General features: G+C 37.3%; 2 protein-coding genes across 2 annotated transcripts in view; both read right to left on the reverse strand.

The window, feature by feature from the left end:
• Positions 1 to 225: 225 nt before the first annotated feature.
• LOC144666492 (melatonin receptor type 1B-B-like) lies at positions 226 to 1710 on the reverse strand. The gene has a single exon (XM_078527920.1). It carries the CDS (start codon positions 1296 to 1298, stop codon positions 342 to 344), a length of 957 nt encoding a protein of 318 aa, XP_078384046.1. The 5' UTR covers positions 1299 to 1710; the 3' UTR covers positions 226 to 341.
• Positions 1711 to 4505: 2795 nt separating this feature from the next.
• Positions 4506 to 14610, reverse strand: part of LOC144666331 (adhesion G protein-coupled receptor L1-like) — a 30435-nt gene continuing 20330 nt past the window's right edge. The window contains exons 10-20 of the mRNA XM_078527733.1: positions 14528 to 14586; positions 13768 to 13888; positions 12996 to 13099; positions 12152 to 12257; positions 11348 to 11498; positions 10549 to 10633; positions 10401 to 10467; positions 9768 to 9850; positions 8796 to 8922; positions 7791 to 7832; positions 4506 to 6716 (exon numbers count right to left, since the gene is read on the reverse strand). Coding sequence (XP_078383859.1) covers positions 6543 to 6716; positions 7791 to 7832; positions 8796 to 8922; positions 9768 to 9850; positions 10401 to 10467; positions 10549 to 10633; positions 11348 to 11498; positions 12152 to 12257; positions 12996 to 13099; positions 13768 to 13888; positions 14528 to 14586 — 1119 coding nt within the window. The 3' untranslated portion in view covers positions 4506 to 6542. The remainder of the gene's footprint in view (positions 6717 to 7790; positions 7833 to 8795; positions 8923 to 9767; positions 9851 to 10400; positions 10468 to 10548; positions 10634 to 11347; positions 11499 to 12151; positions 12258 to 12995; positions 13100 to 13767; positions 13889 to 14527; positions 14587 to 14610) is intronic.

Raw genomic sequence — 14610 nt, forward strand, 5'->3', positions numbered from 1 at the left:
AGCCCAAGACAGAGAACAGTGGAAGAAAACTGTGGATGAGCTATGCTTCACTTAGAAGCCAAGCCTATATATATATAATTTACATAATTTTCCATAAATTAGCATCAGTTCACGAAAATTTACGGCACCTTTTCCGAATGTTCCCGCAGATAAGCCGCACCCTCGCTTTCGAGCGAAAAATTTTGGCAAAAAGGTGCGGCTTATCTGCGGGTTTTTACGGTACATATTTTTGAAGCCAAATAGAGGTCAATGTGTCTATTAACTTTAAATATTTTTACACAAGGCCGCTCATGTTGAGACGGAACTTTTCTCAAACGTTTTAACGCAAACTCTAATTTTATTTATGTACTCTTCTTGCACTTCAATATTCGAACGTATTCATCTCTGAATGCTTTGTTCATAAGCCCGTAAATCAACGGATTCGTGGCAGTAGTTATAAACAGCAAGTAATCGTACATCAAATGTGTCCATCGCGGCAGCACAATATCACAAACATACAGAGCTCCGATAATACAGACAGGAATCCACAGAAGGCAATACACAGTGATGATCGCAAACACCATTTTGGTAGCGTTGACTTCGTCCACACGGCACGTAAGCTTGTTTTCATTTCGCTGTTGAAATGTTTCTCTCGTTAAATTTGGACGAACTAGAATGACATGTCGGCGGACGACTCGGTAAACCTTGAAATAACAAAAAATAACCACGAGTAGCGAGATTATTATAAAAGCCAGAAAAACAGGCAGGGCCACAGTTGTTTTCATTCGCTGGTTGGTAAAATTGGGAGTGCAGAAGAAATGGGGACCGAACTGAAAACGTGCTCTCATTATAAATATCATTCCCACGGCCGCAAGGGCTGACCCAGCAAAAGATGACGCTGTAATTATCATTGTAAAGCGCTTTGTGAAGATTTTTCGGTAAAGAACGGGTCGCACCACTCGATAATATCGATTTACGGCAGTCATTGCTACGATTGTCAATGAGAAACAGGCCCACACTTGTATCACGTGACCTTGGATTTGACATATGACGTCACTGTACATCCACTGACCTTTTATGGAGGCGCCCAGCGTCAAAGGCAAGCACGTGACCGCCACGAACAAATCAGAAATGGCCAAGCTCAAAATGTACCAGTTTGTGATTTTTCGAAGAGCTGGGTTTCTTGAAATGGCGACGATAACAAATGTATTTCCTACAATTGCTGTGATATTTATGATAATAAACAAAAACGATTCCACAATAACTGAAAGAGGACTTCGGTTTGCCGTGGTAGAACTTTCTGATGTTCCAACTGTCATTATGTTAATTTGGAAGAATAAACTTCCGTCTTGTGAAATGAAGAAAGATCACAAATATATCTAATACATAATATTTTTTTCTATACTTAGTTGCCTCCCTTTTTTTCTTCTCGGTACCACCTCTGCCGACTTTTTCTGCTTTATCTTCGAGTTTAGGACATCCACTGCTGCTTCTTACGAATATATTGCTATGATTAGACTCCTCCGTTTTCCTGACGAGCGAGGTCATGTTACTCTGTCATCATGGACTGGAAGCTGTAGCAAAGATTCTTGCAAGAAAGTGTCCATTAGAAGTATTTCTCAACACACTTGCGTAGAAAAGAAGAAAGCAACAACAATACTTCATCCAAAAATACTGGAGCTAAAAACTCGATGAATGTAATCTGCGCTACTTTGCAGCACATTCAGAACTTCAATTCTGTCCCAAAGTGCCATTTCTGTGTCAACACGGCATCAATTCATTTATTATTCAATAAATCCGAACCATCTAGACTGCAAAGTTTGCTCATGTCAAAACAAAGGCCTCTTTATTCTGTCAGTTTGATTTGAGCTGTTACCTTGACACGGAAAAAGTCAATTTAAGCCTTATGAATTAATAATTTTAATTAAAACTCCTGTTAAGTGAAAAATTGAACAACAGCGTAGCAGGGGCCACCTTCGTTAAATCATGGTAAGACCAGAACCCTAAGTTCGTCTGATTGTCAGTTAAGCTTTGAAAGTTAGGCTAAATGTTTTTTTTTTTTCGTTGTCCCTGCTGTTACCTTCTCGACTAAGAGCTCTCAACTTATAAATACAAATTAGACATCTTTTGGAAGTTTGCTTTTGCTTTTATCAAATTGTTATCTGATCCGGATGTCAATATGAAGTTTCCTGACAGGGAAATTACTTTGTAGTCATCAAGAACGAATAAAATTGTTATAAAATAGGAAAGACGATACTGCGTTAATGGTGTATGTATATTGTATTTTGAAGTTCTTGTTCTAAAATTTGCTTTGCACATTGAATCTTGCTGTAAGCTTAGAACCAATAACAATAGAAAAGAATCGAAAGCGTCTTATTAAAATATGTTTAATATAATATTATTTTTAATTTTAGAATTGAAGGGGTTTGATTTAATTAAAAATATACCGCCGAAATAAACCGGTTTCAAAGAAATTAACGCAACATTTATTCAGCGGGACATAATATCTTTTGACTTTGGATGATAAAGGTTGTATGCTTCCCTTTCGACATTTTGACTGAGAAAAATATAATTTATATTGTAGCTTATTGTAAGGGAAAACGTTATTATACTCGACATTAGTCAATGGTCGGTTATGCCGAACAATGGGTCGTAACAGTTGCTTTACAGTGTACAACTAACGAAAAATCAGAACTTTTTATGAAATAATGCCGATAAAGAAGAAATTGGTAGAATGTGTTTACAAGCAATGCATTTATTTCAGTGAATGATATGAGGAAAAAAAAATGATGTCTTTACTTTTGCTCACGCAAGAAGAAGCTGAGTGGAGGGTCTCATTGGGGTTATGTTGGTAAAAGGGAAATTTAGGTTGGGGTAAAATTTGGAAAATTTTTTTTAAATTTTTTTAAAAATTTTTTATTTTTAAATATTAAGATTCAATGTAAAAATTTTTTTATAAAATTTTTTTTTTTTTTAAAAAAATTTTTTTTTTTTTGAAAAAAAAAAAATTAAAAAAAAAAAAAAATTTTACAAAAAAACCCCCCCCCCGAGTCCGTCCTCGAGTGCGATTCTTGCAGCTGGTGTTACATCCCATTTCCATGGTAACGCTCCTCTCCTGGAGGGCATACTAGTCTATTGTAGGTTGTGCAAGCCTCAAAAAGTCACAAGCACTCTTTCCCTGGTGGAGAGAGGCGCTGTAAGTGTGAGGTGTCTCGCACAAGGACACAACTAACCTGGGAACTAACTAGGAAACTGACAAGATTCCAAACATCGCCCAAACTCCCAAGCTGCTCTCCTTAGCCTGGAAAGTTTATTCGGGAAAGTTCTCTTTCTTTCAGATTTAATACTAATCCTTTTACCTTTCATTAACCATAAGCATTTTATTGACCACGATATAGAGAATAGGGAATTCTATAATAAAGTGATGGAAATGTTATTCCAAAATTAAATTGTTAAAGTGGCTCGCACTCATCTAACCAACTTGAAGACGGTTTCACTAGTACTACGATATCGTGCGTAAAATCAGTGCTGAGTCTTTAATTTCCTGCGTCGTTTGGTCTCTGCATTTCATTTGTGCTCTCTACTTGTACAAAAGTACTTTAAAAACAGTCTAACTTCCACTTATGCCCTAGTCTGTCTATAACTAATCTCTCTATCACAGCCACCTCTCCATAACGTCCCGAGGATGCTTCGTCTCAACCGTGCACCGATCGTATACATTTTAAAGCGTTTCTACAACAATAAGCCAGTTTATTCCCAGGGCCGCTTCTGTGGCGAGGCTCATGCATTTGAAACTGAGTGGTGCATAACGTACACAATTTCAATGCCTAAAATATACACAGGCAGCCGGGCCACCCCCTTCAGTGCCATATATAAGAAGTCTTCCTTTCCCAGGGTTTTGAAACAGCAATACAGTGGAACCCCGATATAACGATCCTCGATATAACGATATTCCCGGTATAACGATGAATATTCTATGTCCCGGCAAAAGTTACAGTAAAATGTATGGGGCAGAACACCGATATAACGATCTTCGATATAACGATATTCCCGATATAACGATGAGAATTTAGCGGACCGAACGTAAAATCTTCCCCGATATAACGATATTATCAGTACACAGTCACAATTTAAGCGAAACACTGAATTTAATACAATAACATAACAGTAAAGGGGTTATCTCTAACGTTTTTGGCAACAGCTTTATACGATGATATACGAAAGTGATACTGTATTTAAAGTCTCTTTATAGCGTAAAAAAGTATGTGTTAGGTTCACCCCGATATAACGATATTTTCGGTTATTTTTCGGCCATATCGTTATATCGGGAGTTTCGATATAACGATTTAATTTTACTTCTCCCTTGGTATATCGTTATATCGGAGTTCCACTGTACACTCAGTTGTATTAGAGAGGCGAATTCCATTGTTAGATCTTGAAATGAAGGGAGATAATATTTGTTGTTTTTGTCTATGCAACTACATAGTGTTAATGGCCAGTGCATATACAACAGACATGATGGGCTTTTATTCAATACCAAAGACGTTTGACCTATAGACCTCTTTATTCAATATCTTTTGTCTTTACAATACAATACTTCTGAAACAAATGTCTCTCTGAAGAAAATGATTTATTATAACTATAATTTATTACGAATTAATTATACGAATTATCTATTCTTTAAGGTAATATATTTTAATTTACAAATATACATTTTAAACGTGATTTACAGAGTAAACAGTGGATAGAAAAGAAAAGAAAAGAAGAAGAAAATAATTGCAGTGTTTTGGATTCATGTCTGTCTAAAAGATTTACTCTTTCAAGAGAGCTATTTCAGTCTGTCATTGTTTATTTGATCTTGTATTTAAATCTGTCTCGATTTGCACTATAGCATACTTCGTAAGGTAAACAAATGACTTCAAAAAAGGCACGTAGGATCCAAAGCTTGCGTGCAAGTCTACATGTTTTTAAACTTGTCGTTAAAACGCGTCTTAATCTGCTCCATAATTTTCACCCTCTCTGTTGCTTTTTCAGCTACAAATTCCTATTTGGTGTTTTCCTACAATTGTCATAATGCTAAGGTTTACCGTTTGATCTGAAAGCAATTTTGCATTTTAAAATGATTGTAAATCTCCTTTGAAGTCCTCCTGCTAATTGGTTCCAATCTTCACTGTCTTATCAATCAGCTTGATGTACTTGAGTATGTATAATTTGATGCAAATCAGTGACATTCTAGCAAATCAGTGACAGTCTTATTTAAGCCTTTTTGCACGACAATTAGATTAGTTTAAAGCTTAGGTGTTTTTTTATCAGGACATTGAATACTGCGAGTTGGTAACCAGTTTGTGTTCTACCAACGATAAACTTTGGGAATGAACGAAATTAATCCAAGGTTTTCAATACAAATCTGTCCGCGTTCGTTGTTGGCAAAAACGACCACTGATTTACATTTTGAATGTTTACTAATGGTCTAGCTTTGGTGCAATATTTGAATAACGATATTTGTTGTTGGCAGATTTGTCCTGATGTGTTTTTCTCAACAAGAGCAGCCTTATCATTCACCAAGTGTGGTTTTGTTCTAGTATCTTCAACAAAATAGCAAATACTGTCTTTCGAATAGTCTTGTCTTCAACATCCGTAATCTTGTCATTAAATATATCCAATGTGATTGATCGTGACGTTCTGAACTTCTGTAAGAGCAATCTTGTATTCTGCAGATTGTCCGATTTGATAGCACGTTCGATCTTTCAACAAAAGCAGTACTCACTCTTGAACTGAATGTGGCTGTTCGTTCTCTCGATCAACAATAACAGTCTTGTTGTTAGAATATTTGTCCAATACGATTGCTCGTTCTATCTTGCAGCACTAGCAAACTTGTTCGAACATTTGTCCAATACGATTGCTCGTTCTATTTTGCATCTATGCAAGCCACCTTTTATCATTTATCCAATAGGATTGTTCGTTCTATCTTCCAGTACAAGCAAACTTGTTTGAATATTTGTCCAATACGATAGTTCGTTCTATCTTGCAGCACAAGCAACCTTGTTTGAATATTTGTCCAATACGATTGCTTGTTCTATCTTGCATCCTAGCCACCTTTTAAATTTATCCAATAGAATTGTTCGCTCGATCTCAGTACCAGCACAGGCAACCTTGTTTGAATATTTGTCCAATACGATGGCTCATTCTATCTTGCATCCAAGCAACCTTGTTTGAATATTGTCCAAGAGGATTGTTTGTTCTATCCTTCAAAAAAAGGTAATATTTTGTTGTCTGGATATATTTCAAATACGATTGTTCGTTCCAGGAGTTCGTTCTATCTTGTAGCATTAGCAACCAGCTTGTTTGTATATTTGTCCAATACGAATCTCCAATCTGTCGTCCAACAACAGTCAATGTTTTTTTGTATGAATTTGTCCCATCCGATTACTCGCACTATCCTTCATGATCCTTTAACACAAGGAGTTTTTGTTCAGATGTTTTTCCAACACGATTTTTTCTTTCCATCCAGAAACAATAGCAATTTTTATTTGAAAATTTGTCGAACAACGTAATTGGTGATGCTATCCTTCAACAGGAGCGATCTTATTGCTTTTTCTATTTAGTTCCACTTCTGATGGTCTTGGTTTGTTTGAATTATTTTCGCTTGTGCTCGTTTGAGGAGGGCTTCCAACTTTGAAGAAGTACCAAGCTTGTTTCTTTACCCTTTTTAGCTTTTTGTTCCACACCAGTCGTATCTATGAAAGGTGGAAACGATGATAAATTATAAGATGGATCAGTATGTTACACCCGCTTTCGGTGTTATGTGCATAGCGGCTTTCTATCGACATCCATCTTTCGACGTGCTAAACAAACAAGATGGATCGAAATCTGCCAATCACAGCCCACTAGCATGACCTTCTGAATTTGTGGGCTCATTTTGATTGGCTCATTTTAAATAGCACGTCGAAAGATGGATGTAGAAAGACAGCTATGCACGTAACACTGAAAGCGGGTGAAACTTAAAGATAGCGCCATGTAGGAAGGCACGTTGGCCTAATGGTGAATGCACTGGACTTTGAATCGAGTGGTCCGGGTTCAAGCCCTGACCAGGGTCACTGCGTTGTGTTATTTGGAAAACACTTAACTAACACAGTGCCTCTCTGCACCCATGTGTATAAATGGGTACCGGCAAATTTAATGCTGGGGATAACCCTGCGATGGACTAGGCTCCGATCCTGTGGGGAGCAGAAATACACCTAGTCGCTTCATGCTACGGCCTGAAGGGCCACTCATAACGAACGCAGACCCTTTCACTGTGTAATGAGGAGCAATATGACTCTTTTTGACACTACGCATGGTTGATCAAAGTTTATGCCTTATGGAAACCTTTTTTGGTTGAACTGCCTGGCTTATAGAGGTTTATAGAGGTTATACAAACGTACGAATAAGCTTAGAATGAACTTGTCATTTACTTATTAATATGACTAATACATCGAACTTTTAGTTCAGTCAAACCAACAACTGACATAATCATGTACATAAACGCGTTTCCAAGTGATTCACTGTAGTATAAGTTTAAATCATGCTAAAAACGTCTGAGAGTTAAAAGAAAGGTAAAAAGGTTTTATACCAGAAAGCAGTCACAAAAAAGTAATGCAACATATTTATCGAAACGATTTGCGTCAGAAATTAAAGATCCACAAGTTGTCGTTTCATTGAAGTAAATGTTAATGAAACTAAGATAGAAATGTTGTGTTAATTATTCCACACCATTTTATTACATTACATTTTAACTGAAAATCACAAGAAATAAACACTGAAAATCTTACCTCAGTATTTCTCACGCAGTGAAAAACAAAAATCAATAGTCCCTGAGGAGGAAGTGAATTTATTTTAATTGAGTGTGTTTTGGAAGTTCAACAAAACATTGTCTGAACTAGTTACACTGGTTATAAATGTGATATCACTTCTCTTTTACTCTTTCATGTTCAATAAAGGTGCCTACAAACGTCATTTTAAAGTTTGTTCGTTTTCCCACCATGTTGTGAAATATATTAACTAAAATTGTCTGAAATTTCGTCATTTTCATGCGCCACCATACTTCAAACATGTAATTAAAAATGTAAATGTAAATGTTGTTTATAGTGGTCATGCACTTAGCTTCATATCTCTTCGAGATAGCTAGTTTACAGGCATGCCACTGAAACAGAGGAAACAAATATTGAATAATGAACATAAAAATAATGAACATAACAAGTTTAAAAAATCCCAACTGGTAGGAGGGGGGGCAGACCAGTTGGCTATATACAAAGCGTGACCGAGGATTTGAACCCGGGACAACCGAGAAACAAATCCAGCTAGTGGCAAAGGCAGGTCTTGAACCGGGGACCTCCAGAGATTACAAAGGCCAGCGCCCTAAACCACTCGGCCACGCTTGCCTCCCAAAGGAATAAGGTGGCATATGTTTAGGCTCCCTAAACATAATTCAAATTGCGTCCTGTCTTATTTTTAAACAATCGACCACTTTCGTTTACTGAACCGTTAAATTATAAATTAATCCCGTTTTATTCAAAAAGAACAATTAAATTCATCACGTGGCCAAATATTTTCGCGCGCAGTGATTATTTAAATTGGCAAATTGCAGAATCACGGAACAGTCAAATATGATAAGCATCTTATTAACCTCCTTATCTCGGTCAGCACCATAAGCTATACATTCTCGCTCCTTTAACCGTTTTTGCGCATGCGCCATGATGAATGTAGAAAAAAAAATCGGTGCTTATCTGGCGATATCCACCTTGCACTCGGTTAATAAGAGGTATGCAAATACTCACCTGTATCGAGTTGAGTACAGTGAAAACATACTGCGGTACCACACTAGTGCTTGTGATGCTCAGCAAACCAAACAGCCATGTTATCCCCAATAATGGGAATAACACAATACAGGCCTTTACTGTTGCCCTAGAATGCGGATAAACGAACATGAGGCAAATTACTGATTCAGATGATGCAAAACGTGAAAACGACAGTAAAAAAAAGAAAGTATTCGTCTTACGGCACTCTTCTCCACTGAGGTTCCAAAATAAATAAATTTTAGAAGTGTTTTTGCACGTTCGCTTACTTCTTACGGTATTTCAAATTTCAATAGAACAGCAAACAATCTGCCCACAAGAATGAGTATTTAACTTGGGTGGGTTTGTATGGACGTTAATTAGTTAAAAGTTTCCAGCAAATTAAAAACAACTGAAAAAACGTTTTCAATTTCTTATAAAATTGTTTACATTTTTGGAATAGGCTATTGGCTAATTGTCTCAGTTGGGGGATTAAGAGCCGGTCTTGGCAAATCGTCGTTGAAGCACTCGAAGAACTTCCGAATTATTTCAGTCCAATCAAAAACTAGCACGAGCACTCACGAGTATGCCGAAAGCAATCGCGCGTACAGATACGACATGTTGCTTAGCAACTTCTGGGACGAAAACCGCGGGCTCAGTCACTTCTCGGAGAAGTGATGTCGCCATCAACTGGCACTTGTTCCCACGACTGGTCTATTTGATATTTGATAAATCACGCTCGGTTTAGGTCTTACATTTATTGTTAAATTGGTTTTTCTTGAATCTTGCCGAAAAAGCATGATTCATGCTTGAATCATGTTATCCTCATGTTGTTATCATGAGGATTGGGTTCCTCCCTGCCGACACCCTTTTGCAATCCTTTTTTTTTCAATATTGCAATAAAGTTGTTATAAATAAATTTGAAAGATGGAATTGTTAAAAACAGAAGAAAATATATTTTTATTTAGTACTCACTTGACTCTGCTAAGTTTACTTGGTTGCATGCTAGCCATGTTAACCATTTCTTTCACAACAATACAAAATATCACCATATTTACCTGCAGAGAGACATTTGTAAAATAAAATATATATATTTAGAGAGGAAGCCACGTCAGTTCTAGCTTTTTTTCTTGCGGGTCCTTTATCCAAGTTGAATTGGAGGGAGGAAAACCAGAGAACCCGAAGAAAAACCTTCATAGTAAGGTACGAACCAACAACAAACTCAACCCACATATGGCACCCGGCCGGAATCGAACCCGGACCACATTGGTGGGAGGCGAGAGCTCCCACCAGTACTATTTTATTAAATAGTATTTTGTCAAATTATTTGAATAAAGTTGAAGTTGAAAAAGGGGACCTCGAGGATTTTGTTGGATTGTTCTACTATTTCCCTTCCCCATGTGATTTTTACTTCTTGGTGAAAGGAGGCACTTTGAGACAAAAGTGTCTTGCCCAAGAAACAACGCAGTGACCCCGGCTAGGGCTCGAACCCAAAGCAGTCGATCAGGTGTCCAGTGCACAAACTGTAAGGCTACCTCGCCTCCGTGTTTACCGTGAAATTGTTATGTATATAGATGCAATTGAGCTGAACATGCAGTATGTACTTACAGCGGTTATCAATATGACTGGTCCAGCAAATGACCATATGTAATACTTTTCTGTCGAGAGCCAGCACCTAAAACAAAAATTAAAACAACATTAATAAATTAACTCATCGTATTTTTTTGGACGGTTTTTGTAAAGAGACAAATCTTACCATGAGTTGGCTGTATACTCATGTATCCCCTCGCTTTTCAAATGCGCAATTGTCAATGCTCCTCCTACAACGATACCCGGGAAACCTGCAAAACGACACATGTATAGTCACACAAAAATGTATCTTTCATGTAGGCTTCATTTCATGAATGTTATACCACAAATGGAAGAATACATACTAGTTATGCAACGCTTTCGAGTGGTATACTATGGAGCCTAAAGGCTCGTGTGTATACCGAGAAAATACAAGTGACAAGTGGGATATCCCATAGTATACCACGAGAAAGTGTTGTGTAACTATTTTATACCATGCCATAGAAAATACGCTTACTAAATTTCGTCGAGAATACAGTCGCAGCACACTATGGGAAGGTTGGGTTGAATACCGTCGAATATACAACGGCTTTCCTGTATTCTGATTGGCTGTATTTTCTATGGCATGGTATAAAGACATGCATGTCTGTTCAAGGACAAAGGACCAAGCTCTTGAGAGTTGTTCGCATGTAAATGGGAAGAAAAGCAATAACTAAGAAAAAAATTCCTTTGCAAATGGTACATTAACCATCCCACCTTAAAAGTTGTCAAACATAGTGGTTAAACGGTTTAAAAAAAACATTATCCATAATCAATTGTTGGGTGAATTTTGGAATCATTTGACCTTCAGCCACGGACAAATGTTTGTCGTGCACTGATAATCTGTGTTAATCTTGCGGTTTTCTTCAATTTGAAGGTCATTTTGGCCATCAGAAAAATGCCGACTTAAAATGTCTTGACAAAGCTTCTTTAAAAATACGACTCACCCAGGGAAAAGCAGTAACACAGAGGTAGCTTGAGCTCTGTGTTATAGACTTCAATGATGAACAGATAAAGCATGACACCTTCTATTAGCATCCAACAGAATGACGAAAGATAGAAGTAATGAATAAGAGCTGCAACAGTTATGCATAAAACCTGTTTAAGACATAAGACAATATATGTCAATGAAAAGAGAAAGAAATAACACGTATTTTAATACAGTATTTCTTGGACCTCTCATGAACAAAGCAGTATTTATTAAGACCAAGCTAAGGAAGCAATTACATGCTTTGCTGGTGGTTGTTTTAGTTAAATGATAGTAATGTGCATTAACCCGAGGGTTTGCTGTATCTTTGCTTATCGATCTTCGAGTTAGCAACATTTCCTGGCAGCGAAACTCATCCTAATTCCATCACTAGTGATGGATTTTTCGACCAACGTACCACAACCAAACTTCGGTACATTCTAGTTCGGTTTAAAACGAACGAACGAACGGTTAACTCAGCTAACTGACTGACAGACTGACTATAACAATAACTCACTAACTGGCTGACTGACAGAACTATGACTATGAATAGCTAGCTAGCTAACTAACGAACTAATTAACTTCTAGTGACTTCTAATTATCTTGTTAGCGATAAAGAGTCCAACAATTTGTCATGCTTATGTCACACCAGTATGATTTCCAGAAGATATGCATACTTCTAATAGCTATCCCTCTTATGACCTCGCGTGCTCAGTAATAACTCAGAGGCACAACCCTGACAGAAAAATAATAAGTCACAGAGGACCCTAAATGAACAGGTCACCTGATCATGTGTAGCGTCAATTCCCGCCAGGAAGATAACCTGTGCCATAGCTAATGTGGTGACTAGGTTAACATGGACGTGGCTTTGCTGGTCATTACTCGAACATCTAAAATTGGCAAGAATAACACCACAAGAAATTAAAATAGCAGTGTCACGTAATTGTTTTCATATTACAACTGAAATTTCTTTCGATAAAAAAGTGTGTGTTGCAATTGGAAAAAGCGTATAATACTATGCCTAAGCGAGTAATGTAAATTTGAACGGGAAAAGACGTTTTTTTCTTTAAAAAAATGTACAAAAGTTACAACATATTTACAGTCATCTGTATGGCTATGTTCCATTTTCGAAAGGAAATGCCTCGTTCGGTAAATCACACCATCTTTCAATGTTACGTGCATAGCTATCTTTCTACATCCATCTTCCGACATCGTCTTTCGACGTGCTGTTTGAAATGAGCCAATCAAAACCGATGCACAACGGTGTTGGTTTCGTGTAAATGAGCCTACAAATTCAGAAGGTCATACTAGTGGGCTGTGATTGGCGGATTTTGATCCTTCTTATTTGTTTAGCACGTTGAAAGATGAATGACGAGAGAAAGCCGCTATGCATTTAACACTGAAAGCGTGTGTAATTCATCGTACTTTTTTACAGCACCCTATGTGCCAGAGGGTATTTTTCTGGTCTTGTTCAAGTGTAAAAAGCCCTCCTGTATCCAGGGTACTCTCATACTTGCCAAATTTCAAAACTTCATACTTTCTGGAGGTTATATTTTTTCTTTCTTATTTTCAATTTGCTGCTGGCGAGCTAGGTTTAAATGAATCCCATACAAGTCTATAATACTTACAATAGTAACAGGTAGGCAACAATAGTAACAGTCTCTCCAAGTATCGAGATCCCCAGTCCAATGTAAGTAATGTAACATAAAGCCCGCCTGTGTTCATCTGGAAGCTGTAGAAGAGCAATATGTAGTATTACGTAAAGATATAGCGCCAGTCTTTTAAGGACAAGATCGACGTACGACCTACCTTATTATAGGAAATTAACGCTTCATGAAATTAACGCGAATTTCAAAAATTCGCGTTAATTAAGTGAATCGTTAAATTCCATTATTTTGGCCACAATTTCTCGATACATCCCAGTTTTTCTGTTCCTATCAATTAAAACCACTTTAATGCAATTATTTTCTCCTTTTTTAGGATTTTTGGCACCGTTTTATTGATTTTGAGTACTTTTCAGTAATTGTGGGCGGTTTTCTGACGTTTTGGAAAAATGTTATAATCCAAGTTGACGGATCCAAGATGGCGGCTGTTTTGACATCTCGATGTTATTGTCATATAATGTGACGTCATCATCCCACGTGACGTGTATCAAACAATAGATACTATATATTCTCGATGTTTCATTGGGATTGCTTAATATTCTGAAAGTTAAGGGGGGGGGGGGGGGGGGGGTTTAGAATCCTCGCCCCGGGGTCTGAAAAGATCCAAAAAAGCCCGGTCTGAATAGGGTTAAGGTAGCAAATGGTAGGAATGCTAGCCATAGTACTATATCAGGAACAACATTTCAATCTTCTCCACTTTGCTACCTACAGTGCAGTCTTTTCTATAGACACTTACCTTGTGTTGTTTTATGTTCATTAAAATGGCGAAGTTCGTCAAATGATTGCACGTGCAAACCACGTGACTGCTGTTTGAGTCCACCAATGAACAGCCATCACCAGACCAACTACCATTTGCTCTGAAATGCAAGATCATTGATTTACGTGTACGGTTTTCAAGATTTTAGTTTTTGTAATTAGATTAATTTAGATTAATTAGTTGTATCTTAAATTGTAATTTTTTTAAAATAGAGGGCCACAGGTTCATCAGAATTTTTCTGTTACCTGCTACCCTCTCTTAATAAAGTTGTTTCTTGTCTTGTCTTGTCTTGTATAAGAATTTCTAGTAGTTTAGTCCACTTTTATTTAATAACCAGACATATCGGTTTGGAAAAGTGAGTACAACTGTACATTTTAGAAAAATTGTTAAGCTAATTAATTGCCTGGCACCACGGGCAGATATGATAGTTGAAAGAGGGGCCTAAGGCGTAAAATTGGAACTGAGATTTGGGCAAATTTTAAAGACCTTTAAATGGGAAAAGGGGATTTGTGTCACTAGGACTGGGAATCACAAACAAATGAACAATAAAACTGGGACTTGGATTTGGAATATCGGGAAAACAATCGGCCGAGTAATGGGATGTAGGTATAATTTGGGCTGGGAATGGAATTTTATACGCCCTTCCCCCCTTCAGGTCCCTCTTTAAAATTCGTGATCGGGCAATGAAAATCTGAAAGCTCGGAAATGTAAAGATAAGTTTTAACAAAAGGTTTCTTACGGATGTGAGAAGTTCCATTTCCAGAATACACACTTTTTCCTTGTTCTGTTGTTATTCTCCTAAAGAGAAAAATTCACATGTAA

This window comes from Oculina patagonica, chromosome 9 (genome assembly GCF_052425735.1).
Source record: "Oculina patagonica isolate OP01 chromosome 9, crgOcupat, whole genome shotgun sequence".
Taxonomy (NCBI): domain Eukaryota; kingdom Metazoa; phylum Cnidaria; class Anthozoa; order Scleractinia; family Oculinidae; genus Oculina; species Oculina patagonica.